Here is a 21,297-nt window from a genome sequence, read left to right on the forward strand (position 1 = left end):
CAAGTGGATGATCCTTCTCCACTTCCTTGGGAGGTCACCAACTTCATACATGCCAGTCTTCAGCCAGTTCAATTCACTCCACTTCGCTTCCTCAGATACTGAAGCAATACATGTCCAAATGCAGCCAGACTGGGACAATATCCAGGCTTGGGCTGACTAGTGACAAGTAACATTTGCGCCACACATGTGCCAGGCAATGACCATCACCAACAAGAGAGGAACTAACAATTGTCCTTTGACATTACTGAATCCCCCACTATCAGCATCCTAGTGGTTACTATTGACCAGAAAGTGAAATGAACTAGCTATATAAACACTGTGGCTACAATATCAAGTCAGAGGCTTGGAATCCTGCAGTGACTAATTTCTCTCCTTAAACGCGAATGTCTGTCCACCAAGGCATGAGTCAGGAGTGTGATGGAATACTCTCCACGTGCTTGGATGAGTGAATCCTCCAACAACACTTGAGATATTTGACACCATGCAGAACAAAGCAGCCCACTTAATTGGCACCTTTTTCACTCCCTTCACAACTGATACACAGTGGCAGCCATGTGCAGCATCTACAAGATGTAGTGAGAACTCACCAAAGCTCCCTTAACATTCTAAACCTATGACCACAACCATCTAGAAGGACAAGGGCAGTAGAACCTGGGAATATCACCTCCTGGAAGATCCCTCCAAGTGACTCGCCATCCTAACTTGGGAACACTATTCCTTCACTGTCGCTAGGTGAAAATCTTGGAACTCCCTCTCTCACAGCATTGTGCGTGTTCCTACACCTCGAACTGCAGCAGTTCAAGAAGGCAGCTCACCACCAGTTTCTGAAGGGCAACTGGGGATGTGCAATAAGTAGCCAGTGAGGCCTAAATCCCATGAATGACTGAGAAAAGAGCTAATGGACACAGGGTAACTCTGGTTACATTGAATATTTATACAGTAAGACAGGGTAGATATGTCATGGTGTTAAATCCCAGAGGACTTGTACCTTACTTGTGACCAATGGCAAATTGAATGATCCATGTTGTAATTCTGGAGCCAATCTTTACAAGGTGAGTTAGAACACTGGACACACACACACATGCGCGCAAACACACACACACACACACACACACACACACACACACACGCAGGCACTCATAGATACACAGAGGCAGAGACAGACACACACACAGGCACACACTGTGAGGCGCAATGAGGTAGAGAGATATCCAGTCTATCAGGAGTAAAGGACAGCGGGTGGCTTGTGGCCTGTAAATAGCTGCGAGGTTTCTCCAGCCTCGGACTGTTTACCTGTTATAATTATCTGTCAGCTGCTTCACAATCTGGCAATAGATCTCATCCTGCAGTCCGTCCTCCTGTAACGCTGCAGAGAATATCTGATCAGTCAGCTCAGTACCAGACTTGGCCACTTTCCCTGGGTAATCTCCCATGTACTTCATTATGGGTGAGAGATTGGTTAAGGAAATTTGAGAGATGGAAACAAGCCATACACAAGCAGAACAAAGTTTATACGCTTTATTTTGGGGAAGGTCATTGTTTCTCCTTGTCTTCAAACTGGGGCCAAGCAGATCTGGTTAGTCTGAGATGGACTGACCCCATGTTGGGATGATTCTTTCAGCTTCAGCATGCAGGCCATGAATATAACCTCACTTCCCCCAGGCTCGACCCACACAGAAAGTGATGTGGAGTTGCCAGCATTGGACTGGGATAGGCACAGTAAATAGTCTCACAGCACCAGGTTAAAATCCAACAGGTTTATTTGCTAGCATGAGTTTCGGAGAATTGCCCTTTCACCTGACTCATCTGATGAAGGGGCAATGCTCAAAGCTCGTGCTACCAAATAAACCTGTTGGACTTTAACCTGGTGTTGTGACACTTCTTACTGTGCACACAGAAAATGTAACTCCTTAATACTAACAGCAGCATTCACATCACTAAACCTGAGCAGGAGGCCACTCAGCCCCTTGAACATGTTCTGCCATTCAATTCATCATGACCTATCTAGATTTTAAACTCCATAACCTTTCAATCTCAGTTTTGAAATTTTCCTTCCCAGCAATGTTTTAAAGAGGGTTTCCACTCTGCTGTGAAGTGTTTCCCGAGACTCCTGAGCAGCCTACATCTAACTACCTTCAGTAGGGGAGTCTGGTAACCAATACAGATAGGTTAACCATTGATAACAATCAGCCTTCATGTTTCAGATCCACCTACCATTCCAAGTATCTGCGAGACATACAAGATTCCTCTACCTGCTGTTCTCACTGCACCATGAGATCCATGCTCACTACTCACTACTCGTGGGTTGAACTGTGTCTGTTCCACAAGTCCGTCTACTTTAGGATAAAAATGGAAAGGGACGAGTGCCAGCCAAACGGGAGAGTGCTGAACTGGGGAAAGGCGAGCTATAGCCAGATTAGGAGGGAGCTGCAGGACACTGATTGGGAGGGACTGTTAGCTGGCAAGTCCACGGTTGGCAAGTGGGAGGCTTTTAAGGGCAAAATGAAAATTTTGCAGGAGAGGTATGTTCCGGTTAAGCGGAAGGATGGGAAAGGTAGGATTAGAGAGCCGTGGATTACAGGGGGTATCGAAGACTTGGTCAGGAAGAAGAGGGAGGCGTATGTTAGGTCGAAACAACTGGGTACAGAGAGTGCGCTGGAGGAATATAGAGACAGTAGGAGGGAGCTAAAAAGGGGAGTTAGAAGGGTGAAGAGAGGGCATGAAATGGCTTTGGCTGGTAGGATTAAGGAAATTTTATTCCTATATTAGGAGCAAGAGAGTAGTTAGAGGGAAAATTGGTCCTCTTAGGGACAAAAGTGGGGAGTTATGTATTGAGTCGGAGGGAACGGGGGAGATCCTGAATGAATACTTTGCGTCGGTATTCACGAAGGAGAGGGGTTCGGTGTCGTGCGGTGTCTTGGAGGGAGTTATGGATCAGTGGCAGGAAATATCTATTACGAGGGAGGAAGTGCTAGGGCTTTTAGGTAGCGTAAGGACGGATAAAGCTCCGGGGCCTGATGGTATTTATCCCAGGCTGCTTAGGGAGGCGAAAGATGAAATTGCTGGGCCTCTGGCGCAAATCTTTGTCTCTTCTTTGGACACAGGTGAGGTCCCAGAAGACTGGAGGGTAGCAAATGTGGTACCGCTGTTTAAAAAGGGTAGTAGGGATAACCCTGGGAATTATAGACCGGTGAGTTTGACATCGGTGGTAGGGAAATTAATGGAAAAAGTACTTAGGGGTAGGATGTATGAGCATTTGGAGCGTTGCGGTCTGATTGGGGATACGCAACATGGCTTTGTTAGAGGGAGGTCTTGCCTTACGAATCTGGTAGAATTCTTTGAGAAGGTGACAAAAACGGTTGACGATAGGAGAGCCGTTGATGTCATCTATATGGATTTCAGAAAGGCGTTTGACAAAGTCCCTCATGGTAGGCTGGTAGAAAAGGTTAAGGCGCATGGGATACGAGGCCAGGTAGCTAGGTGGATTGAGAACTGGCTGGGCAATAGGAGACAGAGGGTAGTTGTGGAGGGGACCTTTTCGGGCTGGAGGCCAGTGACCAGTGGTGTGCCGCAGGGCTCAGTACTGGGACCTCTCCTCTTTGTAGTATACATAAACGACTTGGAAGAGAGCGTACGTGGTGTGATCAGCAAGTTTGCGGATGACACCAAGATGGCAGGATTGGCGGATACTGAAGTGGAATGTCAGGTGATACAACAGGATATAGATAGGTTGGTACATTGGGCAGATAGGTGGCAGATGGAATTTAATCCTGACAAATGCGAGGTGATGCATTTTGGAAGGAATAATGCAGAGAGGAGCTACGTGATAAAAGGTAGACTGATTAGGAGTATAGAAATACAGAGGGACCTGGGAGTGCAGGTTCACAAGTCTATGAAGGTTGCGACACAAGTGGAGAAGGTTGTGAGGAAAGCTTATGGAATGTTAGCCTTTATAGGAAGGGGTATAGAGTATAGGAGCTGCCGTCTAATGCTTCAGTTGTACAGAACGTTGGTTAGACCGCATTTGGAGTACTGCGTCCAGTTCTGGTCACCTTACTACCGGAAGGATGTGGAGACTCTGGAGAGGGTGCAGAGGAGGTTTACCAGGATGTTGCCTGGCATGGAAGGACTGAGTTACGAGGAAAGGTTGGAGAAACAGGGACTATTCTCCTTGGAAAGACGGAGATTGAGGGGAGACATGATAGATGTATATAAGATACTGAAGGGAATAGATAGAGTCAATAGTGAGAGACTGCTCCCTAGACTGGGTACAATTACGAGAGGTCATGATCTAAGGGTGAGGGGGGGAGAGGTATAATTTGGATGTGAGAGGAAGGTTCTTCACGCAGAGGGTCATGGGGGTATGGAACGCGCTACCGAGTAGGGTGGTGGAGGCAGGAACGTTGGACTCGTTTAAGGTTCACTTAGATAGACACATGAGTGAAACAAGGATGGAGGGTTATAGTAGGGGCTATTAAATAGGGTCAGAGCCTCGGGAGACACCGGAAATGCAGACTTATATGTTAACGTTTTTGTCTTTTTATTCCGCAGGTGGAGGTCCACCTTGTTGTCAAACAAGGGGCATGCACACGGTGGGTCGTGCGTGGGCTGCTCTTGGAGGTTCCGGGAGTGGCCTAGTACTTCGTGTCGGTGTGTGTGCTTGATCCTGGACCGGTAGACGGGCGCCGCAACAGCTCAGTGACTATCACTGCTAGCTGTGCAGATACATGGATTTGGGCCTGTGTCTGTGGGAGTTTGCGCATTCTCCCTGTGGTTGCGTGGGTTTCCTCCGGGCACTCCGGTTTCCTCCCACACCCCAAAGATGTGCTCTTAGGCTGATTGGTATATCAAATTGACCCTGAATCTGGCTAAGTTAGGGGTCCCACTCGCAGACACGCAGGGCAGGGTAGGTGTAGGAGGATGTGGCAGCGTGGGCTCGTTGGGCCGAAGGGCCTGTTTCCCATGCTGGGTTGTTCTTTGTTCTTTGTTCTTTGTACCATCACGTGTACAACTCGACCTCTCTTAAAAGCTGTCCCTGCTCCATAGTTTCATTTCACCCTTTGATTCAGCTGATACTTTTAACTAAAAATTCTTTTCTTTCAGGTGTTAATGATCACCAACTCCAAAAGCTTAGAGGTATCAAACCCCTCCAAATTTCTCTTCCCCTTCCCTTCCTTCTGACCCAATCCCTTCTGCGAATCCCAGCTCTAATTGTGCATTAACATTACCATCTGACCTTCCCCTCTCTGATACTGATCGACCTGTCCTTAGCAAAGGATTTTGTTTTATCATTGCACACCTCAATGAATTTGTAGCTCAGCGTGATATTGAACTCTTCTTCCATCACCTTCACCTCTTTGACCAGGAGTTCTCCATAAATAGCACTAGCCAGGCAGACTTATCGTTTCAGCCTTAGAACTGATTTCTTCCTGCCTTCCAGTCTCCATTTACTTACACCCATGACTCTTCTGATGCTCTCCGTCACTTAAACATTTCCAATTTCCTGGTCCTGTAGGGAAATCCTTTTGATAAATTTATTAAGAGTTTTTTGAGGATGGCAGTAGATAAAAGGGAACTAGTAGAGGCAAAATAAGGATTCATGGAGCTGCGGGTGATACATTAGCATGGATAGAGAATTGGTTAACGGATGGAAAATACAGAGTGGGCATAAACAGGACTTTTTCAAATTGGGCAGGCTATGAATAGTGGAACACCACTGGGATCAGTGCTGGGTTCTTAACTATTTACAATCTATATTAGTGATATAGATGAAGAAACAGAGAATAATTTATCCAAGTTTGCTGATGCCAAGCTGTGTGAAAACACAAAGCTGTGGGGAGGGCATAGAGAGAGAGAGCCGGGTTGTGAGTAAACATCAATATAGCAGATGGAGTGTAATGTAGGAAAATTTGAAGTTATTCACTTTGTTTGTAAGGATAAAAAAGCACAATATTTATTAAAAGGTAAGTATATTGGGCTTACATTCTCTGGAGTTTAGAAAAATGAAAGGCGATCTCATTGAAATCTACAAAATTCTGAAGGAGCTTGATATGGTGGATACTGAAAGATTGTTTTTAATGGTTAGGGAATCTAAAACATGGGGGCACAGTCTCAGAATCAGGGATAGATCATTTTAGGACTGAGATGAGGAGTAATTACTTCATTCAAAGGATTGCGAAGTTGTGGATGCTCCATCATTGAAGACACTTACAGCTGGGATACACAGATAGTTGTTCTCAGGGAATTAAGGGATATAGGGAACAAGTGAGAAAATGGAGTTGAGGGCCAGGATCAGTCATGGTTGTACTAAATGATGGAGTGAGCAGAATGGGATGTGTGTCAGTTTGTGTTTCTTATATTCTTAACTGTCTTCTTTACTATGGAAATTCAATCTCTCTGCACCTCCATCCATTACCCGGATAGTCTGAGGGCTCGCCACTTCTTCATCAAACAGAGGCCTAACCAGTCCCTAACCACCACCACCCTCCTCCGCCTGGTTGAACATGTTCTCTCATGGAACAATTTCACCTTGAACTCCATTCACTCTCTCAATAAAAGGGGTTGCTATGGTACAGTATGTGTCTGTGTGTTCGTCTTTTATGGGATATGTGGAACATTCATTGTTCCCGTGCTGCTTGGCCTCCCTACCACGACTTTTCTCTTGGTATATTGATGAATGCATCTGTGTTGTGTCCTGCTCTTGCCCTGAATTGAAAAATGTCATCAACTTTGCTTCCAATATCTATCGTTCTCTCAGTTTCACATAGTCCATCTCTGACTCTTCCCTTCCTTGTCTTCTCTCCCTCTATTTCTGATGATCGGCTAACAACTAATATTCATTACAAGTCCAGTGACTCCCACAGCTACCTCAACTACACTTTCTCACATACTTCAAGGACTCCAATCCAATTCCCCAGTTTCTAACTTCCACAGCAACATTTCTGTAAAGTCTTAATTTTTCCTCAACTGAAGATTCTCCTGCCATCGAAGTTGCCAGGGCTCTAAATTGTCTCCACCACATTCCCCACACTTCTGTTTTTGCTCCTTCCCCTCCCTCCCAGAACCATGAAAGGGTTCCCTCATCCTCACTTTCCACCCCACCAACATTCATACCAATGGAATATTTCCATCAGAAACCTTTCACAAAATCTTTCACATCTTCCCCTGTCCTCCCCTTCAGCGTTCTGAAGGAACCGTTCCGTCCATGGTACCCTGGTCCATTCCTCAGTCACGAGCCATTACCCTGTCCCCTCTCTAATGACACCTTCCCATGCAAACACAGGAGGTAAAATAGCTGTCCTTCCATCTCCTCCAGTCTCATAGTTCAAGGCCAAAAACACTCCTTCCAACTTACATATACTTCATTCAATCAAGTGTATTGTATCCACTGTTCAAAATGTGGTCTCCTCTACATAGGGAGAACAAACACAGATCAAGAGACTACTTTGTGGAACACCTGTGCTCAGTCTGCAAGCATAACCGTAAGTTTTCCAATGGTGCGTCTTTTTAATCCTCCAACTTCTCACCATTATGACACTTAGAAACTTTTTGAGAAAATTCCACCCTCATCTTTTGATTAGGCACTTTACAGCCTTCCAGACTCAACACCAAGTTCAACAGTTTCAGTTTGTTATCTGCTGTATTTTCTTTCCTTTGCTGTTTCAGTTTTATATTAGCAGCATACCTACCCTAGGCATATGTTTTGTTTCTTTTCTTGTCCCATCACCATTTCCCTTCACCCTGGAAGACTCATTATCCTGTCATTCAATCTCCGAACTCCCACCCTGTCACATTTTTCCTTTCTTCCATGTCCCACCACCTGTGTTCAAAACATATTTACATTCTCTAACTTTTCCCAGTATTGACAATAGGTCAGCGACCTGAAGCACCAGCTCTGTTTTTCTCTCTCCACAGATGCTGCTTGACCTGCTGAGTATTTCTAGCAATGTCTGTGTGGAGTTTTGGTATTGTTTTAACATGAGGAGATAACTGCTGATGTAACTTTGACGCAATGTTGCGCAATGAAGTATCTGAGATCCTGTGGGAAGCAGAAATACAAATTCATGTAGAATTACTGAGCTGTACATAGATCTACAAATAAACTAGAATGGATTTTACAAATACCAGTCTATGGTAGCATTCTTAGGGTCACACATGAACCCTAAAGAAACCCCATCTAGAATGCAAATGTGAGGAAAAATAGGTAACAAACATAATGTATGCCACAAAGTATGTTGGGGGTTAAACTGCCTAGTATTGGTCCAGGATTCCCTCAGCGCTGGTATTATCCTAGTCACGTTGAGTAAGTGGGAAGGGTATAGACCTTGAGAATCGAGGTTTGTAGAAATGTTCCAATGTCGAGAAGGCTGAGATCTACCGTCCAGAATGGGATGAGGTGAGAAGATTTTGGGGAATCAAACTGAGAGATGGAGCATCCCATGTGGACTGGGACCTGTGAGTTGTTAAGGTCAGCTGGTCCCATCCAGGGAGATTGAGGGCTCTCAGGCTGGTTCGTCATCATTCTCCAACTCGATCCATCTGTTTATTGGGGTTTTACTGAGGTCTACTTGAAATCACAGTCGAGCATTTGTACTTATCTTTTATATGTATCCGATGTTTTATATGTGGGCTGCACCCCAGCCTGTGTTTACACAGCCAGGGCTGCGTATTTGTTTGTGTTTATACAGCCTGTGTTTATACAATCTGGGCTGTAGATCAGTCTGTGTTTACATAGCCAGGGCTGTGTACTTGCTTGAGTTTATACAGCCTATGCTCACACAGCCTAGGCTGCAGATCAGCTTGTGTTTACACAGACTGAGTGCAATCCCTTGTGCTTGCAGAGAACTAGCACAGACAATAATAGGCTGAATGTGATCCTAACCCTAAGCCGAATTTATGCAGTGCTCTGTTGGAGATCTCAGTGTTCTCTGGTGTGGTGAAGGTAGAAGGGGAGCTCTTTCCTTGTCAAACTGAAAGGATATCAGTGAAAGCCTTGCAAGCCACAATCACCATCTCTGTATTGGCACAGACTCTCTTCAGTAAAGGCTGTCTCAGAGGTTCCTTTGAGCAGGCCCAGATCCGATCCTTCATGCGAGCCTTAGGAAGCACCACTTTGTTCATTGATTCTTTTGCTGGAGGTCTGGTTAGAGAAGAGAAGAGGAATGTGGTAATATCTCGGATATAGGACAGCATTCATCAGATTTCTGGTTGGCTTGCAACAATTCCCAGTCGGAAGATTTAACAGTGGGAAAAATCAGGAATGGATGGGCCAATCCCATCAAACTTGGTTCAAATCCGGAAGCTTCAACTTGCTGAATTCATTCTCTAGAGAGCCAAGGTAATCTTGTTCTTGAAAACACTCTCCAATCTGTGCAATAACCTCTTACTATGAGAGAAATCACAATGTCTCTGAGGTCACCTCTTCTACACTCCCTATCTGGGGTTGCTGCTGTCTCTATGGTGTTGTTAGGCAACAGCACAACTTGTATTTATATAGACCCTGCATCAAGAAAAAAAAATCCTATGGCACATACAAGCACATGAACAAGCATCAAGTTCTGTCAGGGAAACAAGAACAGGAAGTCAAAACTGGCTCTTTGCAAACACCTCACCCTGGGGAAAGATTACAGCTGATGCTGCAGTAGGCCATTCAGCCACTTGAGCCTTTCCTGCCATTTAATGAGATCATGGCTGATCTGATAGTAACCTTAAAATCTGCATCCCGCCTACTCCGGTAACCTGTTACCCCCTTGCTTACCAAGAATGCACTGTGATTGGTCCACTCCTACAGTGTCTATGAACTGTGATTGGTCTGTCATACAGGCACTATGGATTATAATTGGTCCACTCCGACAGTCGCTATGGATTGTGATTGGTCTGTATCTTTTGCCGATGCAGTCTAATTCTAAGTTTTAAATACAACCTCGGAAATCACAAAAGAGAATAAAAGGTGAGACCCAGCGAAATGGGTCTTTGTGCTTTTGCCCTGGCCTTTACCTGAGGGGAATAGAGATAGTGCAGGCTGAAGTATCTACCCCTTGTACACATTGGAAGTTCCAACATCTTCTTAAATATCCTCAAAAACAGTTATTGGGACTTCCCTGGATTTGAATAATTGTTCTCCATATTCAAAATCTAATTAGCTCCTAAACATGCAGCCTGTGCATTTCCTGATTTAGCCCTGATTTGGAAGACAATCGACGAGTCTCTGACTGGAGTAAATTGAGTTTCTCTAGATCCTTTGGACCCATGATTCAAGCTGAAATGAGGCTTATAAATTCAATTTATGTCCGAGGACAATATACAGAAATTAACCTGAAATGGTCATAGGAAAATTCCTCCAGTGTGTAGGCCTTGATTTTCACCTCTGGCTCCTTCAACTCAGCAAGGGCATTCTGGGATGCTTGGCGTCGCTGGTCAGGTGACATAAGTATCAAGTTCTGTCAGGGAAACAAGAATTGGATGTCAAAACTGGCTCTTTGCAAACACTTCACCCTGGGGAAAGATTACAGCTGATGCTGCAGTTAACAAAATTGCTAATCTGCTCAGAATGAATAATTCTCCTGTGTCCGTCAAAGATCATTCTGATTTGGCAACACATTTGATCTTTATGTGGGCTGGCAGTGGGATTAGGAGGCAAGTTGGAGTTTGAGAGGCTTTGAAACAGCAGGGCCAACAGTTATGGCCAAACACACACTGGGGGCCAGGCTCAGTCCCATATTGGGGGACCATTCGGTTCTATAATGGGGAGTGGTGGTGGTACTCTGACCATTTGCATAACTGGAGGAGAGGAAGCATTCGATCCCATAATAGGGATGAGCTTGGTCCCATAAAGGTGGGGGCAGTGTTAGGTTCACTAATTGGAGGAAGCATGCAGTTTTGCAACAGAAATGAGGACTTTATGCTATAATAGCAGAATGCTATGTGTTTATTGGAAGGAAGTACTGGCTCCTATAATAGGAGAGAGGTGTGTCATATAATGTGAGGAGTATTGGTCTCATAATGAGAGTAGTTCTGTATTAGATACTGTGTTCAGCCCGGTAATGAAAGGTACACAATCATTTATTGAAAAGGTCCTGTAATGGGAGGAAGTGTCAAGTCTTGTAATGGGGGAAGCATTGAGTCTTGTAATTGGAGGAAGTGTTGAGTCCTGTAATCAGTGGAAGACTCAAATCCTGTAATGGCAGGAAGCATTGAACCCATTAATTGGAGGAAGTGTCAAGTCCTGTAATGAGAGAAAACATTGAGTCCTGTTATGGTAGAGAACTCCTGATCAGTTAAGTGGAAGAGAGTTTGTTCCTATATGTGGGGACTGGGTCTTGTAATGGAGTGTTTATGGTCCTAAAACAGGGATTTCTCAGCCTGAACATCCTGTAATAGGAAGTATTTGTCATCCTGTAATATGAGCTTATTCTTGTAGGCTCTTACCACAATGCAAGTGGTGATCCACCTGGCAATGGAATGGACCAATCTTTGTGCCAATGTAATTCTAAATCAACTTACTATCAACTCCGATGATGGCTTCACAAGAGTCGGAACAATGTAGACAGATTCCAGTGAGAGGCTTCCTATCTTCGCAGTGCGTTCATTCTGTCCTTGAACCCAGCCGTTATCTTGAATAGTCTCCTCATTTTTAATCAATTTTATCAAATCACCCTTTTCATATTTTAGAAATATGGGATCATCTGGAATGGTAAAATGAGTAGCAAATTAATGACTGAACAAGGAAACCCAGACTGAGTTAGATTATAGAGGCTATAACAGAGACTAAATTAAATTATAGAGGCTGTAATGGAGAAGTGTTATTACACAGAATGTAACAGAGATAAATTAGATTATGGAGGCTGTAACAGAGACTGAGTTAAAATATGGAGACTGTAATGGAGTCTAAATTAGATTACAGAGGCTATAAGAACATAAGAACATAAGAACATAAGAAATAGGAGCAGAAGTAGGCCATCTGGCCCTTCGAGCCTGCCCCGCCATTCAATAAGATCATGGCTGATCTGTCGTGGCTCAGTTCCACTTTCCCGCCCTCTCCCCATAACCCTTAATCCCTTCTCTTATCAAAAACCCATCAACCCGCTTCTTAAAAATATTTAGCGAGGCAGCCTCCACCACTTCAACGGGCAGAGAATTCCAGAGATTCACCACCCTTTGAGTGAAGAAGTTCCTCCTCAACTCCGTTCTGAACCGCCCCCCCTTTATCTTGAGGCTGTGCCCCCTAGTCCTACTGTCTTTTTTGAGCGGGAAGAGTCTTTCCACCTCTATCCTATCCATCCCATTCATCATCTTATACGTCTCAATGAGATCTCCCCTCATTCTTCTAAACTCTAACGAGTACAAGCCTAGTTTATTCAGCCTCTCCTCATAGCTCAACCCCCTCAACTCCGGTATCAGCCTAGTAAACCTCCTCTGCACTCCCTCCAAGGCCAAAATATCCTTGCGCAGGTGCGGCGCCCAAAACTGCACACAGTACTCCAGCTGCGGCCTCACCAATGCCCTATACAGCTGCAGCAAGACCTCCCTACTTTTATATTCAATCCCCCTCGCTATGAAGGCCAGCATCCCATTCGCCTTCCTGACCACCTGCTGCACCTGCAGGCTGGGTTTTTGCGACTCATGCACAAGGACCCCGAGGTCCCTCTGCACCGTCGCCTGCTGCAGTTTTTCGCCACGTAAGTAATAGTCCTTCCTACCATTCTTCCTACCAAAGTGGACCACCTCACACTTGCCAACATTAAATTCCATTTGCCATTTCCTGGCCCATTCGCCCAGCCTATCTAGATCCTTCTGCAGACTCTCCACACCCTCCGCACAATTTGCCTATGATACAGACGTGTTAAATTATAAAGATTATAATAGAGACAAGTTAGATTGGAGGCTGTAACAGACTGAGTTAGATTATAGAGACTGTAACAGACTGAGTTAGACTGTTGGAACAGAAAAGTAGAGAAATAGAGTTTAACTGTAGGAAGAAGCATAAATCATCATTTTATGATTCATAGGTGGCACGGTGGCACAGTGGTTAGCACTGCTGCCTCACAGCGCCAGGGACCCAGGTTCAGTTCTGGCCACGGGTCACTGTCTGTGTGGAGTTTGCACGTTCTCCCCATTTCTCCAAGGGTTTCCTTCGGGTGCTCCCACAGTCCAAAGATGTGCGGGTTAGGTTGATTGGCCATGCTAAATTGCCCCTAGTGTTGGGGGATTAGCAGGGTAAATATCTGGGGTTATGGGGATAGAGCCTGGATGGGATTTTGGTTGGTGCAGACTCGATGGGCCGAATGCTTCCTTCTGCACTGTAGGGATTCACTGATTCTACAAAGCATGGAATTAGTCTGTAGGGACAGAGGATTAGTCTGCAGGGACGGAGGGTTAGGCTGTAGGGACAGGCATAGCAGAGAGAATAGTTAGACTCAGAGGCAGTGACAATAGATAATTCTGCACACAAAAAGGACTTGCATTTTAATAGCACATTTCACAATCTTAGAATGTCCCTAAGTGTTTGCAGCCAATTTATTACTTTTTATGTAATTTATTCTTTCTGTCTTCCACTCTTGCATTGCTTTTCCTTGTTTTTCAATCCCTCCTCCTCCTTTCTCAGGTTCTGTCCCTACAGGTGACAATGAGGGCTCCTCAACACAGGTGCTCTTTGATGTCTAATGAAATCTTAAAATTAAAGAGTGCCCTTCTTCAAAGCAGAGCCATGGAATATCTTACATCCCTTGAAAGGGTAGACAAGGGTTCCCTCGGTGCTGCGCTGGCATATCAGCCAAAATTGTGCACTCAAGTCTCTGCAGTGGGACTTGAATTTACAACCTCTGGACTCAGAGACAAGATTGCTACTGAAACACAGCAAGCGTGTTATCTGAACGCACCTCCCCATGAACATTTGAAACACCATAGCAAACAAGTCTGTGCACCAAATGTTGGAAAATGGCAACAAGATGGCTAGGTCCATGATGGCTAGCATAGACAAGATGAGCTGAAGGGCCTCTTTTTTGTGCTGTACAACTCCATGACTCTATAGTTGGATATTCACTACCTATAATGATGCCAGAGGGCGAAATGCTCACATCAGTGGTCTTGGACCCATTTGCTGCTTCTGTCTGCCTTGAGTGGCAATGGAAAACCAACTCGATCGCAGGTGGCATATTTGCCTGCATTACTATGGAAATGCAGGTAAGGTGACATGTGACTTCCTGTACCTTGTTTAGTGCTGCTGTGCAGTGTTACTGCATACTCCGATCTCATCTTCAAACCATTCAGGAACATGACTATCAGATCAGCAATGTCTTCTGCATATCCTGATGTCAAGGTGTACTTCTCCCCGTGTAGGGTGGTCACTGTGACACTCTGGCCATACATCTTCGAGGCCCTGAGTGGGAAAACATCTATTACCAGGCAGAATAAATACCAAACACGCAAAACAACACCACAATCATATCAGCACATAAAAACACATTACTGGTTGGACCACAAGAAGCAGGAATTTCTTAACAAAGTTTTATTCTCTTCAGAAAGATCACCAAATGTTCCCTCCACTCTCTTTCAAACCCAGCTTATAATGACTAACTTTATCTTTCTAGCACCATGTTTGCCAATATTTGTCCCCCTCACCCCAACTTCAAGCTTAGTTCACAGTCCTTTCAAACCTCCAACTTAACCGTTGATGTTTCCATCCTTGCAGATGGCCACTCAATGTCTGGCCTCTACTTATTCTCCAAGGTCATCAAATATTCATCTGTCTCACCCTCATTTGACTGGTTAGAATCTCTCCAGTTCAATTTCCAACCCACCATCAGCACTAAGGTCAGCTACTCGAAAATCGCCGTTTGACCACCTACGAGGCCCTCAGACCTTTCTACAAATTTGACATAGTTGATCAAAATTCTCCTCTATGGCCTATTTCTGTGCCATAGCCTAACCCTGCCCAATTACTAAGTCTGACTGACTTCAACCGAAACCATTAATTGCCCCAACACCAACCCAAACTGCAGTTTAAGGTGAGGGGGGGATATTGAGAGGAGAGATTCAAGAGTTGGGTAGGTGGCGGGGGGGGGGGGGGGGGGTGCGTACAGTACTGCTGTGTTGAGAGGAAGTTACTGCAGTGATGTAAAGATGGAAAGATTTGCAGGCACTGGGTGGAGTAAAGCACATGGGACATGTGCTCCATTTAATCTTTCACCTGTTTGTGTTTACTCCAGTAATTTCCGGGTATGACAGTTTCAAGAGGAGTTTCTCGTTTTTGTCCACGAAGCTCATGCCAGTCCAGTTAACTGCCACCACCAGCTGGTTCTTCGGTAAGGTGGGTCCTAGAGGAGAACAATAGAGTCTACTACTGTTCACTGTTAAAGCTGGTTGTGACTGCAAAGGGCTCTGCTTTGCTTTAATCCCTTTATTAACAATCAGCAAACAGCAAACTGCTTTTTCTGATTGCAATCTCAGTCATTTTCTCCATGTACAACAACACAAATTCCACTTGTAGAGACCGCGGGTCCTTGATTAGCATCTTTTAAGGGGGATTTACTCGTTGGTGGGTGTTTAAACTAGTTTGTCAGGAGAATAAGAACTTGAGGGGTACCTCAATAGCTCAAATTGGAAAGAAGTAAAGATGGTTATACGAAGCAGGGTGGTAGTAGAAAAATAGCAGGTGAAATGGGAAGGCAGGTGAGCATCAATTAGGCATAGAATGTGGAATAATGACAAAAAGTTAAGGGCATTCCACATGAATGTATGCAGCATTTGCACAAGGTAGCTGACTTAAAGACACAAATAGAGGCAAACGGTTCTGATCTAATAACCGTTATGGAAACATGATGACAGGGTGACCAAGACTGGGAGCTAAACGTTCAAGGATATTTGACATATAGGAAGGATAATAAAAAGAAAAAGTGGTGTTTTTTTTTGTTTGTTCATGGAATGTGGATGTCACTGGCTGGATCAATATGTTTTCCCATCCATGAATTTTATTGAATTCACATTTCACTATCTGCCATGGTGGGATTCAAACCTGGGTCTTCAGAGCATTACTCTGGGTCTCTGGATTACTAGTCCAATGACAATACCACTGCCTCCCCTGTTGCACTGATAATAAGGGATGGGATCAATACATTCATAAGGGAGGATCTTCAGTCGGAAGAACAAAACATTTTTACTTTTTTTTCTCTTTTGGTTTCAGATTCCAGCGTTCGCAGTATTTGCTTTTGTTTTAATTGGAATCTGTTTGGGTGGAGCTAAGAAGAAGCAAAGGGCAGCAAACATTTGTAGAAGTCGTTTATAGGCTACCAAACGTTAGTGACAGTGTGGAGTATGGTATTTATCAGGAGATTTGAGAAGCATGTAGCATGAATAATTTAGTAATCATGGATGACCTCAAACTGCATACGGACTGGGTAAACCTAAAGAGCACTGATACTGGAGCATGTTCAGGATGGTTTGTTAGAGCAGTACATTGAGGAACTGACCAAAAAGAGAGGCTGTTTTACACTTATTATTCCATAATGAGAAAGGACTAATTGATAATCTTGTTCTAAAGAACCTTTAGGGATAAGTGATCATAATATGATAAAGTTTTATATTCTGTTTGAAAGTGAGGAAGTTCAATCTGAAGACAGGGTGTTAAATTTTATTAAAGGGAGTTATGACAGTATGAGGGGCAAATTGATTGAGGCAGATTTAGAAAATATATTAGAAGGTAGGACAGTGCATATGTAGTGGGTAGTCTTTAAAGAATTATTATAGAGGTTACGGAATTTAACACCCTGTCTTCAGATTGAACTTCCTCACTTTCAAACAGAATATAAAACTTTATCATATTATGATCACTTATCCCTAAAAGTTCTTTAGAACAAGCTTATCAATTAGTCCTTTCTCATTATGTTATAATAAGTGTAAAACAGTCTCTTTTTTGGTCAGTTCCTCAACGTACTGCTCTAACAAACCATCCTGAACATGCTCCAGTATCAGTGCTCTTTAGGTTTACCCAGTCCATATGCAGTTTGAGGTCATCCATGATTACTAAATTATCCATGCTACATGCTTCTCAAATCTCCTGATAAATACCATACTCTACACTATCACTAACGTTTGGTAACCTATAAACAACTTCTACAAATGTTTGCTGCCCTTTGCTTCTTCTTAGTTCCACCCAAACAGATTCCAATTAAAACAGACTTAGTGAGTGGGCAAGAACATGGAAGATGGAATATAATGAGGAAAAGTCTAAGCTTGTCCACTTTGGTAGGAGGAACAGATGTGCAGAGTATTTCTTAAATGGTAAGAGTTTAGAAAATCTAAATGTACAAAGGGTGCCCTCATCAATAAGTTACTGAAGGTTAATGTGCAGATGCAGCAGGCAAATAGGAAGGCTAATGATATGATGGTCTTTGTTACAAAAGGATTTCAATGCAGGAATAGTAATGTCTAATTTCAGCTGTATAGAACCTTGGTTAGATTGCACCTGGAGTATTGCGTGCGGTTTTGGTCCCCTTACCTTGGAAAGGATTTTATTGTCAGAGGGACTGCAACAAAGACTTGTTCCAGGGATGGCAGGGCTGTTCTATTAAGAGAGATTTGGAAATTGGGCGTGTATTCCCCAGAGGTTCGAAGAATGAGAGGTGATCTCATTAAAGCTTACCAAAGGAATAGTTTAGTTGTGGAGTCTAGAACCAGGGGGCACAATTTCAAAATAAGGGAGAAGCCATTTTGGACTGAGATAAGGAGAGTTTCTTTTCACTCAGAGGGTTTTGAATCTCATCTCTACCCCAGAGGGCTGTGGAAGCTTTGTCATTGAGTCTGTTTAAAGCAGAAATTGACAGATTTCTATATATCAATAACATGAATGGATATGAGAATAATGTAGGGAAAAAAAACATTGAAGCGTGGATGATGATGGACTACACACAAACACACACAGTACCTGAAAATTTTGTAGCTTCAAAAAACCTAGAAAACAGGAGAGGCCACTTCATGCGAGCAGAATCAACCAGCTGTTCCTTGAATTGAAGTGCATTGGGCGTCTCACTGGCAAACAAATCCTTGAATAAAAGAACAAAATATCATCAAAGATTCAGTGATACTGACTTATTCTCACACACAGGCAGAGCAGGTAATTAGACAGAAAACAGCATGTTCCTTCAGTTGTTCATAACAGGCAAAATGCTGACTGCTCTCGACCAGCCTGAGCTTGCAAAACAAAATGCCCACTGTCAGATGTGATTCCGCAATTGGGCAGCACTTTTTGAACAATCCTGAGTGTGCTAATAGCTACACTGACAGTCAATTTAAGATCATCCAGTCACGTGCATCACCTTTTTCATTTATACTTGCTGTAAGTGGCATATATTAATACACCTCTGCAAACAAAAGGAATATGTTTAATTTGTGCATCAATTTTGAATTTCTCAAAAGCTTGGGGAAATTATAGCTCCCTGGTGCTTTCTCCATGGCAACACCTTGACCAATCAGAGTCAACTTGCCCACCAACCAGCAACTTTTCCGCATGTAGTATAAATTATTAATTGTTTGAAATTTGGCTTTCTTACATTTGTTCTGATCAGTGCAAGAAGAAAAGTTTTGGCAACATGTCTCTCTTTTTAGAAGCAATCAGAACAATGAATGGAGGAAAAAAAGTGTGCAGGAGGAGGCAAATGGTAGTTAGCTGGGATTTGTTTGCTTAATGCGGATTGGTGGGGGAGAGGGGACTGACACCCCTGCACCTCCTGGTTCCACAATAAAGGAGGTATTATCATAACAGGGGGTAAGTGAGTGAGCTCAGAGCAGCCTCCAGCAGCATCTTTATCTGTCACAGATTTAGCCAGTGAGTACCTGAAGAACTGGCTCCACATTTCAGCCATTCACAATCCAGTTCCACAGGGCTTTAAACTGAAAACGGAGGGAGGGGTTCAGTTGTAGGGGAAATTAGAATACCCAAATTAAAGGAGGAGGTAAGAGTGCAGAAAGATGTGGTGAATGGCTACCAGACAATAAAAGTGAGGGATAGGATAGGTGAATGTTTTTATGCACCAAGGAATTATAAAAGAGTAGGGAAATTTACCAGTAGAACAAATTTAACAGCCTTGTTTCTAAATGCATGGAGCATTCAGAACAAAATTAATGAGCTCATGGCGCAAATAGAAACAAAAGGGTATGATCTGGTGGCGATCACTGAGACATGGTTACAAGGAGACCAGGCCTGGGAATTGAATATCCAAGGGTACTCAGCATTTCGGAAAGATAGACTTAAAGGAAAAGAAGGTGGTGTAGCTTTGCTGGTGAAGAAAAGGGTCAGTGCGGTAATGAGAAATGACATAAGTACGGGAGATCAAGATGTGGAATCAGTCTGGGTAGAAATAAGAAATAGCAAAGGAAAGAAGTACTTGGTAGGAGTAATCTATAGGTCCCCAAGCAGTAGTTCTGCAGTGGGGCACAGTATAAACCAGGAAATACTGGGAACTTGCAAGAAAGGTATGGTAATAATCATGGGTGATTTTAATATGCACATAGATTGGAAGAATCAAATTGGCGAGGGTAGCTTGGAGGCAGAGTTTATTGCATGTATTAGAGATTGTTTGTTGGAATGGTATTTTGTGGAGCCAACCAGGGAGAAAGCTACTCTGGATTTGGTATTGTGTAATGAGGAGGAATTAATTGATAACCTCATTGTTAAGGGTCCTCTTAGGAGTAGCGACCATAGTATGATAGAATTCAAAATTCAGTTTGGGGGTGAGAAAGTAGAGTCCCACACTAACATTCTGGAATTAAACAAAGGAAATTAGATAGGCATGAGGACAGATTTGGCCCAAACAGAGTGGGGAGGAAGGCTAAAAGGTAGGACAGCAGATGAGCAGTGGCAGTTGTTCAAGGAGATACTCAAGTTCTCACAACTAAAATATATGCCAGGGAGGAAGAAAGCTGGTAAGAGGGGTAAAAAGCATCCATGGCTAAACAAGGACAATATAAAGACAAAAATTGAGGTATGCCAAATTACAAGAGCCAGTGGCAGGCTGGAAGATTGGGAAACTTTCACACATAAACAAAGGGATACTAAAAAAGTAATAAAAAGAGCTAAGGTAAATTATAAAAGAAAACTAGCACAAAATATCAAGAAGTATAGCAGAAGCTTCTATAGGTATATAAAAGGGAAAAGAGTCACTAGGGTGAATGTTTGTCCCTCGGAAGATGATACCAGAGAGTTAATAGTGGGGAATGCTGAAATGGCTAAATCAATATTTTGCCTCTGTTTTCATGGTGGATAACACTATTGGCATTTCTATAGGAATGGGCAAGTCAGAGGTAATAGAGTAAAACTTAGAACAGTCAACATCGACAGGGAAAAGGTATTCAGCAAACTATTGAGATTGAGGGCAGATAAGTTCCCCAGGCTGATGGCCTACATCCTAGGGTATTAAACGAAGTGGCAGCAGAGATAGTGGATCCATTGGTTATGATATTCCAAAATTCCCTGGACATGGGAAAGGTTCCGGTGGATTGGGAAAATGCTAATGTAACACCATTATTCAAAAGGGAAAGGAGGCAAAATGTGGGAAATTACAGATCAGTTAGTATAACATCTGTTGTTAGGAAAGTGTTGGAATCAATTATCAAGGAAGCAATATCAGGACATTTGGAAAGTCAAAATGCTATCCAACAGAGTCAGCATGGTTTTATGAGGGGCAAATCATGGTTGACTAATTTGCTAGAGTTTTTTGAAGATGTAACAAGCAAATTGGATAATTGGGATCCTGTTGATATAGTATATCTGGGCTTCCGGAAGGTATTTAATAAGGTGTCACACAAAAGGCTAATTCACTAGGTTAGATCACATGGGATTGGGGTAATTTATTAGCTTGGATAGGTGACTGGTTGATGAACAGAAGACAGAGAGTTGGGGATAACTGGGATTTTTCTGGATGGCAAGAAGTAACTAGCGAGGTGCCACACGGTTTGCTTCTTGGGTCCCAGCTATTTACAATCTATATTAATGACTTGGTTACAGGGGTAGAAGGCTCTGTAGTCAAATTTGCCCTTGACACAAAAATAGGCGGGACAATAAGTTGCAATGAGGAAATAAGAACCTTACAAATGGATATAAATAGGTTAGGCGAGTGGGCCAAAATGCAACAGATAGAGTTTAATGTGGATAAGTGTGAGGTCATGCGCTTCGGTTGGAAAAAAGGGAAGGTGACTTATTATCTAACTGGAGAGAGACTTCGGCATGCTCCAGTGCAGAGAGATCTGGGTGTCCTCATTCATGAGTCACAGAAAACTAGCATACAGGTACAGCAGATAATAAAG

At 43.4% G+C, this 21,297-nt stretch overlaps 1 protein-coding gene across 4 annotated transcripts in view; it reads right to left on the reverse strand.

The window, feature by feature from the left end:
• LOC145340854 (unconventional myosin-VIIa-like) overlaps positions 1-21,297 on the reverse strand; it is a 183,212-nt gene that overhangs the window by 34,646 nt on the left and 127,269 nt on the right. For all 4 annotated transcript variants that reach the window (XM_080185314.1, XM_080185315.1, XM_080185313.1 and 1 more), the window contains 7 exons: positions 17,921-18,038; positions 15,188-15,314; positions 14,208-14,377; positions 11,503-11,684; positions 10,315-10,439; positions 8,982-9,139; positions 1,294-1,447 (listed from right to left, as the gene is read on the reverse strand). In XM_080185314.1, the coding sequence (XP_080041440.1) occupies positions 1,294-1,447; positions 8,982-9,139; positions 10,315-10,439; positions 11,503-11,684; positions 14,208-14,377; positions 15,188-15,314; positions 17,921-18,038 (1,034 nt within the window). The remainder of the gene's footprint in view (positions 1-1,293; positions 1,448-8,981; positions 9,140-10,314; positions 10,440-11,502; positions 11,685-14,207; positions 14,378-15,187; positions 15,315-17,920; positions 18,039-21,297) is intronic.

Source organism: Carcharhinus amblyrhynchos, chromosome 3 (genome assembly GCF_965287045.1).
Source record: "Carcharhinus amblyrhynchos chromosome 3, sCarAmb.v2.hapA, whole genome shotgun sequence".
Lineage (NCBI taxonomy): Eukaryota > Metazoa > Chordata > Chondrichthyes > Carcharhiniformes > Carcharhinidae > Carcharhinus > Carcharhinus amblyrhynchos.